A 21,510-nucleotide genomic window follows, 5' to 3' on the forward strand; every position below is an offset into this window, starting at 1 on the left:
ACTTGTTTATTTTTTTAGCTTTTGTTTTTTCCCGCTTTCTGCAACCGTTCTCCGCCAGACACAAACCCGTCATAGTGATTAACTCCTCTGTGCGTCTCAAGTCCACCGATGTACATGCGAGCAACTGGACAAATTGGTAACAGCGGGAAAGCCATCCATATGGATGTAAGAGGTCAGCTGGTAAGCTTGAAAAGGAACGGCTTCATACCGCACCGTAGCGTTCATTTTAAAGACAAAATGCAACCATACATACTTCTGGTTACACAATTCGCAATCTCCAGAAATGTATATTGGGCTATGTTTTTTTGCTCACATGCACCTAAGTCGTTGCAAAACTTGACAAGCTATAATAAATTATCTGTGGGGGTATTCTGAGCTGAATCCTCACAGACACATATATCACTTTTATAAAAAGGGGCATATTATGTCCTTTTCAAACATTAAAAAAAACAGGTTTTGAACAAGTAAAATGCAACTAAATGATGACAGTATTTACATTTTTGGTTGATTATCACTTTAAATGTTTTTTTTCTTAAGTTTGAAGAGGTGTAATGCCACTTTTGGCTAATCTACAGCATCACTTCAAATTTTTTTAAGCTTGAAGAGGACAATGGGGATTTTCATGAGATGTACAGAACAAAAAAAAACCTCAAACTGGTTCCAAACAAGATAAGGGCAAGTAACTGATGGCAGAATTTCATTTTATACATGAACTGTCCCTTTAAATAGCTAAAATGACTTTCTTGATTCCTTTAATTTTGTTTTTTGTCATTTATTTTGATGATCACATACATGTAACCTCAACAATTCCAAAACAAAGTCCTCCCCGTAGCAACAAAGCTGAGAATGAGCCAGTGCTGAGAAATACAGATTCTCATAAACCTGTTACTGGTAACAGATCATGAACTAACAGCATATTAACTGATAGCAGAACATTAAATCACATACACGTCAGCCCACAATGCACTGCTGCCTTTATGAGCATCTCTGTCTGACAGATGCTCTTCTTATCACATCGGTGTGGTGTGTGTTGTTATCAGATGTGTGTGTGTCTGTTTGCATGTCTGAGCCCAATAACTCCATTCGTAAAAGCCATGGGATGAATTCCTCCAAGAGTCCAAGCACTTGGCTCAGCTCAGGGTCTGCAAAGCGATAAAACACAACTCGCGGATAAACAACAGGGGCCTTCTCATCCTCCTCCATCTCTATCACCTGCTCTTTCCATTTCCATGCCCCCATTTCATATTTTCTAAGAGGCCTGATTCAATGACGCACTATTCATTAGTCCATTAAGGTCTCTTCAGTGCTCTGCTCCATCAGCTCTGTTTCACAAACACCTTCTCTTTACTCGGCCTTTTATTTTTCCTCCACCGCTGCCAGTCCAATTATCCCTTTATCCTTCCTCTGTGTCCTTCTCCAACCACTATATATAACTACTCCCGCAGCATTTCTCTTCCACATTGGTTACAGTTGTTATTAATTTATTGGCACGGTTGTTGCCAAAGCATCAACAAACACAAGTTGACTGGAAGATAAATGCTAAGGTGCCAGTGGTAAAGTAACATAAAAAAACATTAGTTCATCTACGCATGTACATTCATTAAAAAATCATACTTATACTAAAATAAGGATGTATATGTTTAATAAACAGTATATTATATAATGACGAAAGAAGTGATAAAAAGAAGAAAAAAGATGAAAAAGAAAATAACAAAAAAATTAGTTCACAAACACATACACATATTGTGTTACACCAATGAATGAATCACAAAACAAAACAAAAAGAAACAAAAATGAAACAAAAAAACAAAACAAAAATGAAACCAAAAAAAAAACACTTACATGGCGAGCAACTGGACAAATTGGTAATAGCGAGAAAGCCATCCAAAACAAAAATGAAACAAGAAAACAACACAAAAAAACAAAACAAAATAAAACAAAACAAAAATAAAATAAAAACAAAACAAAAAAACTAAATTAAATTTTATAAAATGAAGCAAAAAAATTAAAATAAAACAAAAAAACAACAAAAACAAAAAAGAAAAAATGAAACAAAAAACTAAACAAAAAAAACAAACAAAACAAAATGAAACAAAACGAAGCAAAAAAACAAAACAAACAATTAAACAAAAAACGAACCGAACCAAAAAGAAACAAATAAAAAAAATACGAAACAAAAAACTGAATAAAGAACAAAAAAAAAACAAAGCCAAAAATAAAACAAAACAAAACGAAACTAATAAAAAAATGGAACAAAAACAAATAAAAAATGAAACAATGGAACAGAACAAACAAGGAAACAAAAATGAAACAAAACGCACAACAAAAATAAAATTATAAATATTAACAAAATGTTGGTATTTCCAATAATAATTTTTTCAATTTACAAAATAAATTAAAAGAAATGTAATCAATTTTAAATAGTATATATATAAAAATACATATAAAAATATTTATAAATATATATATATATATATATATATATATATATATATATATATATATATATATATATATATATATATATATATATATATATATAAAATAAAAACTAAATATTGCTACTGTGTTAAATAAACAGTATAACATGAAATACAAATAGAAATAATAAATAAAACATATAAATATTAAAAAATAAAAATAAACAAAAATACTACAATAAAAATAATATACACATTCCTAAACACACATACAAAAGCAGAGCTATAAAAAATAAATAAAAATAAAGAATAAAATAAAATAAATCAATTTTACAAAAATATAACAAAATAAACCGAAAAAATTCTTTCCTGACACAAACACCAAAGCAATGGCAAAATATATAATACAGTATAATACTGTAGATATAAAATAAGATACTGCAATAGCACTTTAAGAATATAACTACGCTCAATTTAAATATACAATAATATTAAAAAATACAATTTAATTCTGATGTAAAGACAACTGTTAATCATATTGTATCTTTAATATAATTAATGTGTGTTCTGCAAAACTGTAAAAAAGTCATGAAATTCCAAAATAGTTTTTAATAATTGTATGATTGCCACAGTGAAGCTTTTCTCTATCTTAACATTCTCCTCAGAAATTTAAGTCTGTTTTAGTGCCACAATTGCCTAAAAAGCCCTCTTCTCCTCTCCCCTCTCCATCCAGAACCTGCCATATTCACTCATCTTGCAGGGTCTTGACTATCACTGCAAAAGCTCACTGATGGTGTCAAGTACTAAATTATTTACGCCAGGTCCCAGATCAGTTTACCACCCAAGCTTGAGAGTGTGTGTGAGAGGAGTAGTGAAGGGTGTTGTTTTCTGGCAGAGCTTTTCTCCAACAGATGCTGAGGCGAATGAGTGAATTCCTCCTTTCTCTTCTTTTGTTGAGTCTCTAGACACGATATTGACTTTAACGCTGCACATCTGCGTAGAGACTCCCCTACATTCCTGGCCTGCTGATAACTTCATATCTAAACACATGCTGTCATAAAGACTGCCCACATCAACACCATAAACCATCCACACAATCGGCTTCACAATGTGGCCAGGCCAGACGAGATAATATAAATTAAATTGTTATATTAGTAATAAAGGTGTAGTTCATCCAAAAGCTAAAATTGTCATGTATTCACTCTTCACTTGTTCCAAAACTGTTTGACTTTCTGTTGAACACAAAAAAAGACGATATTTTAAAGAAAGCTGTAACCATTTACTTTCATTATTTGTTTTTCCTACAGAATTTGGCGTGTCAATTGTTACAGGTTTACAATATTCTTCAAAATATCTTAAATATCTACTGGTTTTACTTATTTTCAAGAGTATTCATATAAAAATATCTTAAATATCTACCGGTTTTAGTTATTTTGAGGAGTAATCATATCATAACAATAATGTAATTTTAGCTTTAAGTCGTTTTGTTATATACTAACCAATTTTATTCTTTATTTTTTTATTACTAGCAATATAATTATTTTTAACAATGTTCAAAACACTTATTTTTATTAAGAATAGTGTTATTTATATATTATTGTATTATTTATATTTCATAACTGCTTTATGTTGCCACAGCCATATCACCCTGCAGCCCAAGACCGGTTACTCATTGAAGTTAAGCAAGGCTGAGCCTGATCAGTACCTGGATGGGAGACCACATGGAAAAACTAGGTTGTTGTTGAAAGTGGTGTTAGTGAGGCCAGCAGGGGGCGCTCAACCTGCAATCTGTGTGAGTCCTATTGCCCCAGTATAGTGAAGGGGACTCTATACTGCAGTGGATGCCATCTTTCTATCACTGTCTCTCCACTCCACCTATAACTGGTGTGTGGTGAGCGCACTGGCACCCTTGTCCTGTGGCTGCAGTCGTATCATCCAAGTTGATGCTGCAGACTGGTGGTGGAATGGAGAGATCCCCCTCACGATTGTGAAGTGCTTTGGGTGTAAGACCATACACAATAAATGCACTATATAAATGCACAATACTTATTTATTTTTCTAATGTATTTTAATTTCAACTTTAGTTTTTGGTAATGTGTGTATTTATCACTTTTTCTTAGTTGTTACTTAAATATTTACAATTATTTAAAATGTTAATATTTAGCGTTGGTTTATTTTTACTTCAAGTTTTAGTTTAGTAAAGTAATATTATTTAGTAAAGCAATATTATTATTTATTAATGTTCAGATCTTAATTTTGTCATTTCAATTACAAATATTAATAAATAGTAATTAGTCATTCTAGTTTTGGCTGAGTTTTACTGTTAAACAATTTATACTTCATATTCGTTTCAGTTTTAGTCATTTATATCACTCACTTTTTGCTTTAAAAACATTATTTACAGATACATTTTTGTTGGTCTTAATAAATTCAAATTTTTTGTTGAGTTTTTTTAAACTAGGTTTAAATTTTACTTTAAGTAAAACAATTTTTTGTTAATTATAATAACCATAACCGTCTCTTGCAACAATCAACAAACAACTGTGCATATTACCAACACAATCTCACAGCAATTCCCAACTTTTTGATTTAGTGGCTAACTCGTATGAACTTTATAATCTCATTTGTACAATTTAGTTGGATTTTCCTATCCCCCAATGGCGATTGGGTTTAGGGACGGGGTTAGATGCCATGCCTCCTTTTTAAAACGTATATTTCAGCACGACTGAACTTGTCGGAATTATCCGTTAAACTGGTAAAACATAAAATAAGTTTCCTTGTGAGATCAGGCTGATATTACTTATGTTTTTGCAATCAACACTCATTGAGTAATGTATGAGCGCGTGTGTAAATGCTAGAGTGTAAGGGTGTTTTCCAGTACTGGGTTGCCGCTGGTTGAGCATCTGCAGTGTAAAACATATTGGAAAAGTTGACGGTTCATTCTGCTGTGATGACCCCTGATAAATAAGGCACTAAGTCGAAGGAAAATAAATGAATTAATTAATTTGCAAAACACTGAGCCAGCTCTCACTAAAATCATGGACTTTGTTTTTCTTTATCGCTCAGAACCGCTTCCTCTGTGAATATCGCATCAAATGCTACAGCACGACCAACTAGCTGGATCCTGTGCAGTTCTGCACATCTTTATCACCTGCTGGAGAGGAACTGAACTCACGGGTGTCCATTTAACCACTCCAGACACTGTTCCTCATAATAAAAAGGTCATATTTACAATAACCACAGCCGGCTCTCAAAAGTTTCCATTACATGCTCAACTGAGTCCGTTTCTCCAAGCAAGTGAAAATACTGCAGGGATTTGAGAAGGAAAAAAAAAGCGCAAGAAAGTTGGCAGGGCCCTCTTTTTCTCGCTTTCCCCTGGCAATATTGTCATCTCCAGAATCCTCTTTGTAATTGCAGTGACAGCAGCCTCGGTCAGACAGCGACCACATTATCAGCAGGGGCTAAATTAGTGCAAATCTGCAGAGAACACCAGGTTTGCTGTTGTGTTTGCGGTTTGTGTAGGATGTGTAGTCTGGCTAGCAATGGGATGGAAACTATGAGATGGACAAAAAAGTGAGGAGAAAAAAGCTTGGAGTTTAGTGTTTTTGCTAGAGGGCTAATCCACGCCTCCTCACACACTTTGACGCTGATGGCTGCTGAACACACTATGGGCGACTACCATCAACATTGCAGGCCAGTTAAAGCAATCAAGTGATGCGAGTGAAAGGCAGAAGTAATTAGGACTAGGGGACAAAATGTGCTCTAAAAATGTGTTAATCTTATACTAATAGACCTTTCAGAGCGGATGCAAGCTAGCAATACAACAGAATATGATCAATAACAGCAACTTAAAACAACAATCAGAATCCAGATTCAGACCATTTTCAGATTCAAAATTCATATTAAACTGCGTTGTTTGTTTTATATTTGGCCTACTGTTTCAATACTGAAATTATCTACCTATATTGAAAGTACAGCATTTAAAATGGAAAAATCTGAATTCGTTTACAGTTTGGATCACTGTAAAATTATATAAATAAGTCATGACAACTAACATATTATATTAATTTACTCAGGTTTCAACACATTTAAGTTATAAAAAGTTCCACTTAATATTTTAGTCTGTATAATTAAAAGAAGTTGAAATGACTAGAAAATGTATTGTACCCTGATGTCTATGCATGTCAAAAACAGGACTTAAACATTATGTAAAAATGGCTTGCCGTATTTTATTGAAAATATAATGCTTAATAAGTGTGAAAGTGATACATGCAGAATGGCTTGCCATATCAGTAAAAAATAACTTTTCGTAACAATGGCTGGCCATACAGTATGAATAAAAAAATTTAAGTTTTAAGTCATGGCGTTTATGGCTTACCATATTTTGAGAAAAATAATGCTTAAAAATATTTATTGGAAAACTATAAGTCTGAAAAACCTGAGAAGATATAGCAACAAAATCTAATGCAGAACACAGTTTTTGGCCAAATGTAAGGCTTGTATAATCTTTTAAATATATAATTTTGTAATATAAAAAAAAAATACTCAAAAACGATAAGTCTGATTGGCATGAGGAGATATTGCAACAATCTTGAATGCAAAAGACACATTTTCACCAAATTTGGGCCTTGTAGCATGAACGGCCTAGGAGGAGATAGGCCATTGAGGACAGAGTAGTATAATACGTTGGTTTTCTCAAGCCAACATAAAAAAGAATTCAATTGGGATGCTTTTAGATCAGGGATGGGCAAACTCAGGCTGCGTCCGAAACCACATACTTCCATACTATATAGTACGCTAAAATCAGTATGCGAGCTGAGTAGTATGTCCGAATTCATAGAATTCGAAAATCAGTAGGCGAGAAGTACCCGGATGACTTACTACTTCCGGCGAGATTCTGAAGTGCGCATCCCATGCACGCTGCGCTATCCCATAATGTTCCGTGAGAGAATTCATGAATGGAAGTGAGGCGACGCAACTGACGCAGGTAGGTCACGTGGCCATGACAAAATGGCGGATGTAGTACGTCGGAATTACATGCATACTTTTCACATTCATACTGTATAGAGCATACTTTTTTAACGGCCGAGTAGTACGTTTAAATTCAAATGCAGTACCTACTGAGTAGTAGGCGGTTTCGGACGCAGCCTGAGTCCTGGAGGGCCGGTATCCTGCACTGCTCCAACACTTATCAAACACACCTGAACATGCTAATCAGTGTCTTCAGAATCACTAGAAATCTATACGCAGGTGTGTTTGATTAGAGTTGGAGCTAAGCTGTGCAGGACACTGGCCCTCCAGGACCGAGCTTGCCCAGCCCTGTTTTAGAAACATGATTCAGATTCATGGCTATTGTTTTAGGGTTACAATTTAAATTCAGAGCCTTTTTTAGATTTAATAATCACAGTCATTTTTACTGTAAGTTGTTCACTTTAATCTATCAATATTTAGATTCAGAATTCTTGTGCTGTTTTAGATTCAGGATTAAAAAATCATATTCAGAGTTAGTTGTTTAAATTGAAAATATAAAAATGTAATATCAACTGAGAATCCATATTGAGAACCTGAATATTTTACTTTAATTCAAAATCTGGATCAGAGCAGTTCTTTTACAATCCCAGTTTACATTCAGAGAGTTTTATGATTCAGAAATCAGGATAATTTCTGAATAAGACATCTATATTTAGATTCAGAATTCAAATTCAGTTTGGCTCCTTTAGATTTATTTCTCGCATCCAGAAAGGAACATTTATATTGAGAAAATACAAATAAGACTTCAAATGAGAATCCATATTCAGAATTTAGGTTCAGAAAAGAATGGTTCACTTTAAGTAACCATACTACTAGAAGGTATTTTACATTAAAATGTTTAAATTTGATTCAGTGGCACAGTGGCTCAGTGGTTAGCAGTCTCACCTCACAGCAAGAGGGTCTCTGGTTTGAGTCCCGGCTGGGTCAGTTGGCATTTCTGTGTGGAATTTGCATGTTCTTCCCATGTTGGCGTGGGTTTATAAGCCATGTGCTATATAGGTGAAATGGATAAACTAAAATTGGCCATAGTGTATAAGTGTGTGAATTGAAGAGTGTATGGGTGTTTTCCAGTACTGGATTGCGGCTGGAAGGGCTTCCGCTGCGTAAAACACATGCTGGAACAGTTGGCAGTTCATTCCACTGTGGTGACCCCAGATAAATAAGGGACTAAGCTGAAGGAAAATAAATGAATAAATGAAATTTGATTCAGATATTTTATACCACTGTTGGTTATTTATAAATATAAATATGCTCAGACTGTACATACAAAATATTTTTTATGAAACATTTGGATTCAGAATTTCAATTAAAAGTGATTTTTTTTTTCAAACAGTCAGAGAATAAAATAAATATGTAAATTTTTCAAGAATTTTTCAAGAATTTCCCTTTGGCTCTTTGCGACTTATTCAGATTCAGAACAGTTCTTTAATATTCAGCAAATCAGAGCAGGTGTGTGTAATTGGAAGTACAGCTAGCCGCATCAGCACATTATCAGAGAAACAATCTGTCTAAGTGCTGTCAGTCATAATGCGACCAAAATTGGCACAGGGTTTACATTCTGTACGTACTAGTTGCACCCCAATTGCTTTGCATTAAAACACTTCTATGCACCCGTCCCCGTGTGCATGTGTTTGTTTGTGAGCCTAGTCGCTTCTGACACTTGCCGTGAGAGAAGAGACCGCATGTGCATTCAACAGACATCCAAAATGGCCTCCTGCAGATCCAGATGAAAGGGGCAGAGATGGGGAGATTTAATTTCCCTCCCAATTATAGCCGCGTGGCCTCTTAGATCAGCCATGCAGAAACATTTAATTACCAAAACCAATTACCTTAGTGGCAAATGTATCACAGTGACAAATGCGAGGACTCACGCAGGAGGACTAGAGGACGATGTGTACGAGTGTAACGCACGTGTGTCCACTCAGTGTGAGATCCTGAGCTCTGTTTAAGAGCTCGTCTCGTCTCTGCATGACCTCTCATGTTTGCAGACTTATTAACTCGAAGAGGGCAAATCTGTCTCTCTGCTTTTCCCTCCCAAACAGTCTCAGCTGTTCTTAATCTTTCTCCATTATTTAAAATATATCAGCCCCAAAATGAAAGCTACTCTAATTACAAACCAATGTGCCAATGTGCAACTGTTGTCCATGTCATTATTCATATACCCTTCGTAAAATATGATAATAAAATATGATAATCTACTAAGAAATATGTAGATAATAAAACATGGTAAAAAAAAAAGCTAATTTTGGGAAAAGGATGATCAGTTTTGAAGAGGCTAATTCATTATCAATAATCATTCTATTATCCAATCAGCTCAAGACCAAACCCCTAAAACCAATTTAAACACGTCATACCTCTGTTTTCTCTCGACTTCTGCATCCCTCCACCACCCCAACTCCACACTTTTAAACATGATACCAACCTAAATCTGAGGGGGGAGCGTTCTGAAGCCGGGTTAGACACTGTGCTCAGATCCCTATCAATCTCTATCCTGATTGTGTTATTCCTCAAGGGGAATAACACAAGTTAAGATCTTTGCACACTGAAGTCCAAAATTTTTGTATGCATTTTTTTCGTATTCAAATTTTAAAAATTCAACACGTAAACAAATCTTGCACACTGAGTCCATTTCAGAGTTAATTTAACATTTCAGAAACAATTTAAGCAGTGATACACTGTTCTCCTCTCTTTTCTCCAAAGTAGAAAAAGGAAAACCAATAGGCTACATATTGCGTTCATCCAATACTAGCCTACATAGTTCTCCTCCTTATCAAAGAGCTGCGCTGGATTAACTTCAATGTAGAAAAAAAGTTTATTTCAGGAAATCAGTGGAATTTTGATACATTGCTTTTGATTGTTCATACGTTTACGTGCGTAAAGAAATCCTGAACAGAGACTGGCAGAGCCTATAGACATTGTAATAGATGATGGCCGTGTTGACGTATCGGAGCAACGGACTGAAGCGGACCATGAGGCAATTATGTCTGTGCGTCAACTGTATGGACACCCCCCTACCTCACCCAGGGGAGAGTTGTGCCAGTCATAGAATCCATCATGGGTTCTCAACGGTCCGTCATATTCTGTCTTATATTGTGCACTGTGCTTGTCATAAAGTTACCTGAGGATAAAGTGACAGCATTTTGTATTTTGCCGTTCGCTTGTACTGGGGCTCTGAACTATCAAAACAGCTCTCAAACCGTCTTTTCGAATGCGGAAACCTGGTTCGATTTTTTTTTTTTTATAATGGACAAAAGTTTCAGAGGCAGTGTATCAATACAATTCACACAACGTGAGGTCGATTTTTTTTGTAACGTGCGAAAATTATGGACGAAAATTTCAGATTCAGTGTGCAATAACCTTTAGGGTGATCTTTCTGAGCTCAGAGCCTTCTCCTCGGACAGCATGCCAAACACGCATGTTCTATTTAGTCAAACATCTGTGAGTGTGAACTCGTGAAGTCCCAACACAAACCAATTAAGTTAACTTAATTGTCTTTACAGATTTTAAGTGGGTTGAACGTAAAACAATTAAGTTGTCCTCAAAAACCACAAGATTTGTGTTGTTTTCAGCTCAGTTGAAACAAGTAGTTTGATATATAAATAGTAGTTATATATTAGTGGTGGGACATTATCTGCGTTAATGTGCTGCATTAACGCGAGACATTTATCGCGCGATAAAGAAAATATCACCATTAATCTATTCTCAAAGTTTGGTTGAGAGCTGGGTCTATTCTACACAAGCTATGATGACTTTTACCTTAAAATTTTAGCGCAGATGTATATGTGGCCGGTGGGCCGTCTGACAAAAAAGTGCCCTTCTGAATCAAATGAGCAGGATGCCCTTCTGGATCTTTCACTTACTTCTAAGACATTAATGATTACGCTAACATGGACATCTGCAATATAGTTATTTGCCTTAATAGACAATAATATAATTAAGATGTTTACGTAAAGTGCTTGCATGTACTTTTGGGTAACTTTAACTGCAGTTCGGCAGTTTCACTTTAACTCATAAACATTTTATTTATGCCCCCGTGACCAATATATATATATATATATATATATATATATATATATATATATATATATATATATATATATATATATATATATATATATATATATATATTTTTTTTTTTTTTTTTTTTTACAAACTGGCAAACCAATGGCACTTTTTATCAAAATGTGAATCCAAATTAACAAGAAAGACCATACAATAAGCACAATACTAAAGAATAAAGCAAATGTGAAGATTTCCAAATCAAATTCAGAATTTAGATTAAGAAATCCCCAATCAGAAAGGCAATCTTTCTGACACTAAGCAGTAGAAAACGCTTCCTTCAGCATTTCCAAAACACTACGTTTTCGGGCTTTGAAAACTTAAGGGTAGTTCGGACGGAAGGTGTAACCGTAGCAAAACTTATGTGTTTTAAAAACTAAAATGTTTTATTGTAAACGGGGCCTTAGTTTCTTTTAAAATTATATGTTCTATATTGAGCTTTTGAACATTTTATTCATTTCAGACTATTCAGTTCATGTTTACTTGATTTTTAGCTTTGTGTAATATTATATCCTATTACATTTCATTTAGATTCTAAATCCATTTGCAGTATAAATGCTTTAGATTCAGAATGCCTCATTTACGTTAGATTATAGAGAAGCAATGTTTGTGACCTGGACTGATTTGTTCACTACACAATCATCCTCACAAGTTCACTCATTTAGTTGTTCCAAGAAAGTAAACACTTATTTGCAACAGCATAGGGCCAAGTAAATGGTAAAAGCAAGTCCATTTTCTTTTAAACCGTCCCTGTAACATCTTTCCTGTCCACCGACTCTCTTCCTCTCTCACTGACCCCTTCACTCCTTCCATTTATGCTGGCCTTTCTCTCCATCTTTCCGTCCATCCCTAGGGCAGACAGGTGGGAGAGCTTCTTGCTTTCTCTCGTCGCTCTTTTTGTATGTCTCATCTCACTTGCTCTCTGCTGTGCTTTTGTCTTATGCTCTCTCACCCAGATTCGATGTCAGGTGTCACTTTCAGTGTTAAATAAGTCGTTTTCTCTCTTTTTCTTGCCTGGAGGGGATTAAGTCATCCTTCACTCTTCCCACACAGACACCTTTCAATAAAAAACTCCCTCATTCAAGTCAGAAAAAAATACCCAACATTCCAGAAGATGAAGCAGAAAGGGTGTGTGAAAGGAAGATACAGTATGTGCAGTGGTCATGCGTAGGCAGCTGTGGGGACGCTGGCAGCTTTTGACACCGCTCTCGGTTTAGCAAGGGCACATGGCATAGAGAAATTTGACACAGGGAGCTCTTGTGATTGCACCTTAAGGGGCATAATAAACGTGACACACTGTATAAAGCCTTTAGAATGAATATAAGGGAGACATTTAACAGTGTTGTTGGTATGCGTGTGTGTTAGTATGGGTCAGGTTTTAACTCCATTGCATCTGAAAATCCCAGAGCCAAAAGAGCATGGTGTTTAAATCAAAGTGTGGGTGTCACTCAGAATCAGTGTGAATTCAGAAGTGACAGGTGGCTTTCTGTGGCACACACTGGAATTGACTAAACGAGACACTTTTCAGAGAGTGTTTAAGCACTGCATTCAGTTCACTTTCATGGCTTCTTGTGACTGAATGGTGAAATACACACTTGTGGCATTATATCTGTTTCTGTAAGCATTCACAGTACATTATGTCAAAAGTGAAAGCAAACTGTTAAGAGAAGTTATCTTTACATTGAATCCGTGAATGCAAGCACATATAGATCTTCCTACTGCTGTCTGTGTACTGTAAGGTTAATAAAATAATTTACGTACATGAAATACCTTAGAGATATTTTTTTGGTTCTGAATAGGGATGCACAGAATTTTCGGTTGCTAAAAATATTTTAAAAAAAAAAGGAAAAAATATTGTGCTGAAAATGTTGGCCAGTGGTGTTTAGCACGCTAGTTTCACTATCCATCACTATCCTCAAAGTTCAAAATACTGTAGCTAAATATTCTGCTCATGTACACATATACATATCTATACATGAACAGCACATGCTCACTGGAAAAGCAAAGTCCACTCAAACAAAATGCTGACAGGGCATTATGTAGTATACTTAGTGATGTAGCGTTGTGCATTGAGGCTATCAGGCATTTTTTCAAAAAATTATACATCTCGCAGTGAAGCAGTGTACCAGAGCTTGATTCGTTTTGCTATAATCATATGATCAGTGACGTCCGAAGCTTTATTTTCGCCTATACAACCTCAAATTTTGATTCAAAGGTTTAAAGACCTTAAAGACCTGGGTTAGTAAAGTGTATACAGTAGCGAGAGATTAGACATCAATTACAAACATCTCTACTGTTTCAAAGCACTGCACTGGTCTCATGCACCAGCAATTCAACTATAATAAAATAGTAACTTATAGTAAAAAAGCTTTTGAAGCATACTAAAGTGTATTACCATATTATTTACAACTATTTTTAAAGAAGGCCACTGCATATTGTGGTATAACGTGTAATGGAGGCCAGCTGCTGAGTGCAGCACAAAAGTATCACTCCTATAGCCTCCTCCTTAGAGCATTTGCCTCCCATGCAGGATTCGCCAGTTCAATCCCGGCTCGGAATGAATGGGTGGGTGTGGGACCGGTTGAAATATGAAAAATGTAAATACTTATGAATACCTTGAATTTTTGTAATCGGTGGTGTAATGTAATAAACCTATACCATATGTAAAAACTACAGTAATTGAGCAATTTGTTTATATTTTACTACATGAATGAGCTGGTCCATTGTGAACCTTTGAAACTTTTGCAAAACAGTCCTTTCCCACACTTTAATCAGCAGGGGTCCTCGTCGAGCTCAGATTTGAAAAGCTTCAAGTAACGAACCATTTTCCGATACAATTGAGTCAAATGGTTCACAAGCTTAAATTCACCATCACCAAGTATACTTATTTCTGCTGCTTGCAATAGCGCTGCTGTGTTGTCATGGCAACGCTGATTAAAAAATTGTATATCTTGACTATTTTTGAGTATTTTCTTTTAAATATTTCATTAGTATAACTTATTACTAATTACTAATATTAATATTAAAATAATAACTTATTGAGTTACATTTAAAAGTCTTACAAATTGCTTTACAGTATTTAGTAAATAATAATAAATAAATAATAAATAACATTTTCAGTTCCAGTTTTTAACCTTCGCCAAAGTGCGTCCAGACTTTCGGTTTTGGCACAGAATTTAAATTTTAGTGCATCCCTAGTTTTAAATACTGTCCAATCGAAAAGATTTGTTTTATCTAAGGTTACAAGCAGCTTATTTTACATTGTAATACTCACACTTTAAAATAAGGTTTATTAGTTAATGAAATTACTAATATAAACTACGCATGAATAATGCTTGTCTTGCATTTGTTAATCATAATTCAACATTTACTAATGCATTATTACCATCCAAAGTCAGGCTAGATAGCACTGGATAATGCATCGTGAGTTACATTCATAAACTAATGTCTAATGTTAACTAACATGAACAAATGCTAATGTTTTGTTCATTGTTTGTATATGTTAGTAAATGCATTAACTAACATTAACTAATAGAACCTTATTGTAAAGGGTTACCTTATAAATGAATCTACTTACTATATGTCAATATCTAGCTGGTATTGTGCACTGCACACCTTGTAGATACAGTTTCATTAATCATATCAAAAGTGAATGACTGAGCTAGTCCATGTTCAGTCACTTCCAGTAGTACTCAAAAATTCATTTGATTTGATTGCTTTTGTAGTGTTATGTGGTCCAATGTGTCTAAACAAACATACAATACACCATACTCTCTAGCCTGCTGAGTTAAAGGTCCTGTGAAGTGCTTTAAAATATGCCTTTTTATTTAATGTTTGATGTAATCTCAACCAAAACAACAAGAGAGGGTGGGACAAAGTGTAGCTCCTCCCTCTTTTTTTAACTGCCAATAGCATTGCCAGAGAGTGGGTGAGCTCAAGCACATCAAATAAAAAGCAAATGAGAAGCATCTCGAAGGGTGCAGGGCATTTCGGGGCATTTCAATTGAATTGAATTGAATAAAACCGTTGTTCCATTTAGATGGATATGACAAACTACAAGCTTTACATATTTATATCAGTTTTATATCTTCTAAACTAGAATTTGGTCACTGTTTTGGAGCACACTAGCTTATAGATATCTTATAAAAAAACAATAGTGATACTACCATTTAAAAACGGTATTTTAATTTCATGGGACCTTTAACACATGATTGATATGGGATATGTTGAACTAAAAAGCAAGGTATTATACGACTTTGTTGGATTGTACCAAAACACATTACAACCAAAATCATTCACATTGTTTTCATTTGCTTGCTTTCTAACTCACTAATTTACATAAATACATACATTTAGATAAGAAAAAATGTGTGAGAACATCCACTCACCTCATGTTTTCCCTTCATTCGACAGATTCTGATGTCATTTTTGTTAGACTCCCATGTCCTTTTCTGTAAAAGAAGGAAGTTCGGTAATGAGGGACTGTTGAATTCCAGAAGCAAGTATGTGTGTGAGCATTTCTTTTCTCACCTTGCTGTAAAACATCTCTTCTCCCACCACGTTGTCCAGCTCCACTCGGAAAAGGTCATCTCTGACACAAAAGCACAGAGAGAGAGAGAGAGAGAGAGAGATACAGTGAGAGACTGTGAGCAACACAACACTGATAAATAATCCTTCCTTAATAATCAGGAATATCTTTCAAATTAATTTTAAAGTAAAACATTAGATTTGCTCAAAAGGGGAAAAATTAAATTCACAATCATTGTTTGGTGTTATTAGCTACAAAGAAACAAGTTATTATAATTAAATTACTTTTCTTCCAAAAAGGAAGAATAAGAGATTGCTTTTAATTTTTAGGTAATTTAATTGGTTACTTATAATTTACTTGCCTTAAATACTTTAAATAAATGTAATAGTACTATATAAATCAATTTAGAAAAGCAGGTTAGTTGTAGTATTTGTTATTAAAATATATTTTGCAGAGTAATTCTACTTTACAACTTTATGACTTATCTTTCATCAAGATGATTGGACTTGATTGGCTTAAGAAAAGATTAAGAAAGAAATTATTTCATTAAAATAAAACGAACACTGTAAAACCCAACAATCAACTTTATTAAATTAAATGAGTGTAGTTTAACTTATTTAATTTACTGAAAGTTAATTCTACTTATGTGAAAAGAGTTTTGAACTCTTGTGTAAAGGTAATGAGTTAATTTAATACCTCATTACTTCAACTTAAATGGAGTAAGTTTGTATAGATTTTTTTTCATATAAAATTTTTGTTCATATGAAAAAAAATGTAACTCAAAAGGTTTGTTGCAATCCGCTTTCTTCAAATGATTTAAGTTGTCTTAACTTATTGAGTTTTACAGGTGTAAGTTCTCTTCATTCACAGTACTCAGTAGGATTAGTTTTTGAATTTAAATGGTTTGTTGCAATCGGTTTCCTCAAACAGTTTGAGTAACCTTAACTTAAATTAGGTTTTACAGTGTATGCATTCAGAAAAGCAGAGCAATTGTGTTGTTAATCAGATATTTTGCATAATAACCAATTTTTCAACAAAACAAAAAAGATTCGTCTAACAATATGCTTTAGAAAACAACGAAATAAGGATATTTGGCTATTAATGGTACAGTATAAATATGCCATTATTTTAAGTTTTATATAAAGTGTTTAATGATTAAAAATAGTTCAAATAATAAATATATACTAACGTTAAAATTAAATTTTAAAATGATCCTGTTTGACTCAAATGTAAAGAATTTAAAGAGTTTTATATTCTTTAATTCGATAACAATTACGATTTACATGGAATTTAAGTATAGGTCAAGTAATTCAATTACTTATCGAGCATGTAATTTACTTTAAAAAGTAATCAGAAAAGAAATTGAAATACAATTTTAATTATGTATTTTATAATGAATTACTTTTTAAAAATAACTCATCCAACACTAATTATGTTTACATGGACATCAGTAATCAAATTATTTGCCTTAATCTAAATAAGACAATAATATGATTTAGGCGTTTACATGAGTTGCTTTTCGAATGTTCCTATTATGATCCTGTTTTACATGATCCTGAAATGACAAGACACTCTGGAGAAAATGTCGATAAGGGTGGTGACGCAACGATGTTAATCAAATTATGGATTATTATAATTCAATTAACGTCATTGCATCACCACATTATCAACATTTATGAACATTAAGTTTCATGTAATTTCATGTTTTTAGTATTTAATTTTTCTACTTTAACCGCAGTTTGGCACTTTCACTTTCCTTCAGAAATATTTCATGCATGCCCCCCCTGTGACAAACAGAGGTATTGGATGTGAGGAAGAGTGTTGATTTAATGGAATTTGATACCACATGCCATATTGGGGGGAAAAAACCTCCGCATTTCACCACGATGCAGGTGTCTATAGTCCTTCCCTGACTCGGTAGGAGCAGAGAAAAGTGTCAAACAGCCGTGCTTGCATGGAGTATCCTGTTGCAAATTGTGGCTAAAATCCTACACGGGGGTAATACTGTAGTTTGATTAAGATGTTAACAAGTCTGTACTGCACTTCAATAATACAACTACAATTGACATACTCCATATGTCATAATTCAATTTCGGTTTAGTTCGATTATGACGTTAATCGGATTAAATTAATCAAAAATCTCTGTTTACATGGTAGACTCTTAATCAGAGTATTGTCTTAATCATATTAAAATCGTCTTATTGGTGTCCATGTAAACATACTCACTGTTCAAAATAAAATATAACATCATTTTTCCTGCAGTAAAACAAATACCAGAAATACTGCAGTTTCTCAAACAAAGTCCTTAACCGCACACAGTGAAGCATAATGTGTACTCTTCACAAATTTCCTACAGTACACGACTTCACCCAGATCTGCCGTCTCAGAGCAAACACTGAGCTAAATGATTTCCCACAGCTCGTCCTACATAATCACGATTCTTTGCATGATGATATGCCCGATTTCCCCTCCATAATTCATAACCCACCCCCACACCGCATGCATGTTGTTGCATGCAGCTCCTCATCCTGAACACAGCATCCAGCACTTCCTGCAACCGCTCTAATAATCTTCCCATAACCTTGTGGCGTCTATTAAAGTCTCTATGAATCTGATCTCTTTCAATCATGCCATGTTTGCTGTTATAGAGCATCATGGTTTATATCTGAATATTGATCAAGGACTAAGAGCAGCACATGGCCCAATGAGGGAGCTGTATAATTCCAAATCTCGCTTTCCTTTTACCATCTGAAATGTTGTAATGTGTGAATTTACTGAGCTCACAAACTAGCCCATGCTATTGCATTGGTATTGATCTTATATCTTTCACAGCCATCCATCTGCATCCCTACTCTGTGGACACATCAACAAAATTGTAGACTGCATGTGTGTGTTCTTGAAGAGAGCCTGACGAGACTAACTATAAATTATTCAACCCCTCTCTGTGTGGTTTGTTAAAATGATTCCCCCTTGGCCGTTCCTTCTCAAAGCAGGGCGGCCCCTAAGTGCCCTGGTTAAAATTATCATACACTTACACTATACTTGCCTTATTTAGAGAGCACAAACTTTAATCAGACACAATCACAGAGGAGCAATGCTAAGCCAGAGGTCTGTTTGGAGTTTGACTGAACCGTCACATTTACATGAACATAAAAACTGGTCTTTATAGTTTCACAAGGTTACCAAATAGCACAGATGGTTTGGACAAGACATGCAGACCATTTGCAATAGAGCCAGTAAAACTCTTTCTTTATCAGTCTCTCTTTTTGCATTTTGTTCAGTTGCTTTATCTTGTACACAAAATTAAGTTTTATCTTCTGTCAGAAATTCATCATGTAACTCGTCTTGGACAGTGTGCGGGGGGAACAAATAAATAGGTTTCCATCTACATATTTATGTTTGAATATAGAGATATGACATAAAAATGCTGATAGGAAAAGCCAAGTGGCAAAATACTGACTTCAAAATATGCATAAAAACAATATATATCCTGTGTATTGCTTAAGGTGGATAGTGTTTTATAATATGTGCATAAAGCAAAGGTTGTGTTCCCTTCAGAATTGAACTGAGAATGTTTTCATAAATCCCAGTGAATTGAATACTGAGGAAGCAAACAAGATGAAGAATATCAATTTGAATCATAGAAGGTATAAGTTTAAAATTACTGTGGATTTTCACAAACAGCTGGCTTAAAGGGATAGTTCCACTAAAAAATGACAATAACCTTAATAATCATTAATTAATAATAATCATTTAGTACTCTACCTCATGTGGTTTTAAACCTTAATGAGTTTCTTTCAGGGCTGCATGATTAATCGAAAAAAGATTGCGATCTCGATTCCACCCTACACACGATCTTAATTCAGCCTTTCTGCGATTCAGCCAATCATATTTTCAAGGTTACGAGAGAAGCGTATAGACGGGCGCACAAGTCTTCTCATTGTTTTACATATGCTGCTCAGCAACATGGACACCTCCAAATTGTGTTGAAAGTGTCACATACTGTATTTATAAGGAATTATTCACCCAAAAATGTCATTTTTCTCTTAATGTAACGATGTATTCGCGGCAGTGAAAGTGAAACCGGCACACACATCATTTAAACGATCATATCGCATCATGAGTTAGGATTACAACAAGCATTTGATGATTTTTACTGGATGGAGTATGGATGGATGGATTAGTTGATTCATGAATGAAGGAATGCACAATTGCATTGGTTAACAGATAAATGACACATTGAATGACAGATGGACGGATGGATTGATTGATGATCCTTTCATCCATTGGTTCATATATCCAATTCTTTGAATCAATCATTTTAGCCATCTGTCCATACCTCCTAACACTCAAGCATCCAACAATCTGCAACTGATCCATCCATCCATCCATCCATCCGACAATCAATTAAAAAGAAAAACACAAATAAAATAATAATTCACATCTACTATTAAATGAAAGTCGGATGGACATATTGACTGTTAGATGAACATGTGGAAGGATGGATGGATGGATGGATGATGTTTTACATTTCAAGAGGTTGCAATTGCAATTTTCACCAGGGTGATAACACATGAAACCCAATTTTTACAAGAGACCTGGCGTCGGTTATTTTGATTTAGCCAGTGCAAAATCATGCAGCACATCTTAAAAACCGCACAGCAATCATGCACAGCAAAGCATTGTGATTTTCTTCTTATTTTCATAAAGTTATGATTTTCTTACCACATATTTCTCCCTAGCATTCGCTATTAGATTTCACCTCACTCTCTCAGTCTTTCCCTCTGGATTGTCTGAATGATGGAGTGCCTTTGGCCACCTTTCCTGTATTATTACATTACATTACATTTATGCATTTGGCAGACACTTATCCAAAGCGACTTACATTGCATTCATTGTATATTTTATCAGTCCAAGCCGGAATGCCGAGAAATGTATTATGCAGAATTGTGTGTTTGGTACAATGCTATGCCCACATTTGGTGCTAAAAATTTATGACCACACTGAGGGGCCTGAGAGACTCCAGATCTCTCATGGGGGGGGCTGACTATATTTAACATCAGACCTCATGAAGGAGACAGCTTAAAGAAAAAGTGTATCTGTCGATTGCTGTGCAATGGGAGGTCTCTCACGCCATTTTTCCTGTTCTCAGACGGCAGCTGAAGCCTTCATTTCTCTGCCCCAGTGAAGGCCGTGCATCAGTCGGGCCATGTTTCCATGACCTCAGAGGTCAGCCGGAACCTGTCCGGCACCGTTAGTGACAGGTTCGAGGCAGGAATGTGTCGAGTTTCACTCCTGAGCCTAATTGAAAGACTTGACCCCTTGACGAGGTCAGACACTACGAGGTGACTGAGGCTTGATTTAATGTGACTTAACCAGGTCGCCGCTGGCAATCCAAGTCTCACTCCTCTAGTTACTCGCAGCATTAATTATTTACACAGATCACAGAAGAAACACCTCATTTGTCTTATA

The 21,510-nt window shown here is 34.9% G+C and overlaps 1 protein-coding gene across 12 annotated transcripts in view; it reads right to left on the reverse strand.

The window, feature by feature from the left end:
- Nucleotides 1-21,510, reverse strand: part of sema6bb (sema domain, transmembrane domain (TM), and cytoplasmic domain, (semaphorin) 6Bb) — a 287,153-nt gene that overhangs the window by 88,663 nt on the left and 176,980 nt on the right. For all 12 annotated transcript variants that reach the window (XR_015497758.1, XM_087264464.1, XM_087264455.2 and 9 more), the window contains 2 exons: nucleotides 16,041-16,101; nucleotides 15,899-15,961 (listed from right to left, as the gene is read on the reverse strand). Coding sequence is in view for 11 of the 12 variants with exons in the window: in XM_087264464.1 (XP_087120590.1) it covers nucleotides 15,899-15,961; nucleotides 16,041-16,101 (124 nt within the window). In the remaining variant the exon portion in view is untranslated. The remainder of the gene's footprint in view (nucleotides 1-15,898; nucleotides 15,962-16,040; nucleotides 16,102-21,510) is intronic.

Source organism: Danio rerio, chromosome 8, assembly GCF_052040795.2.
Source record: "Danio rerio strain M-AB ecotype USA chromosome 8, GRCz13ab, whole genome shotgun sequence".
Classification (NCBI taxonomy): Eukaryota; Metazoa; Chordata; class Actinopteri; order Cypriniformes; family Danionidae; genus Danio; species Danio rerio.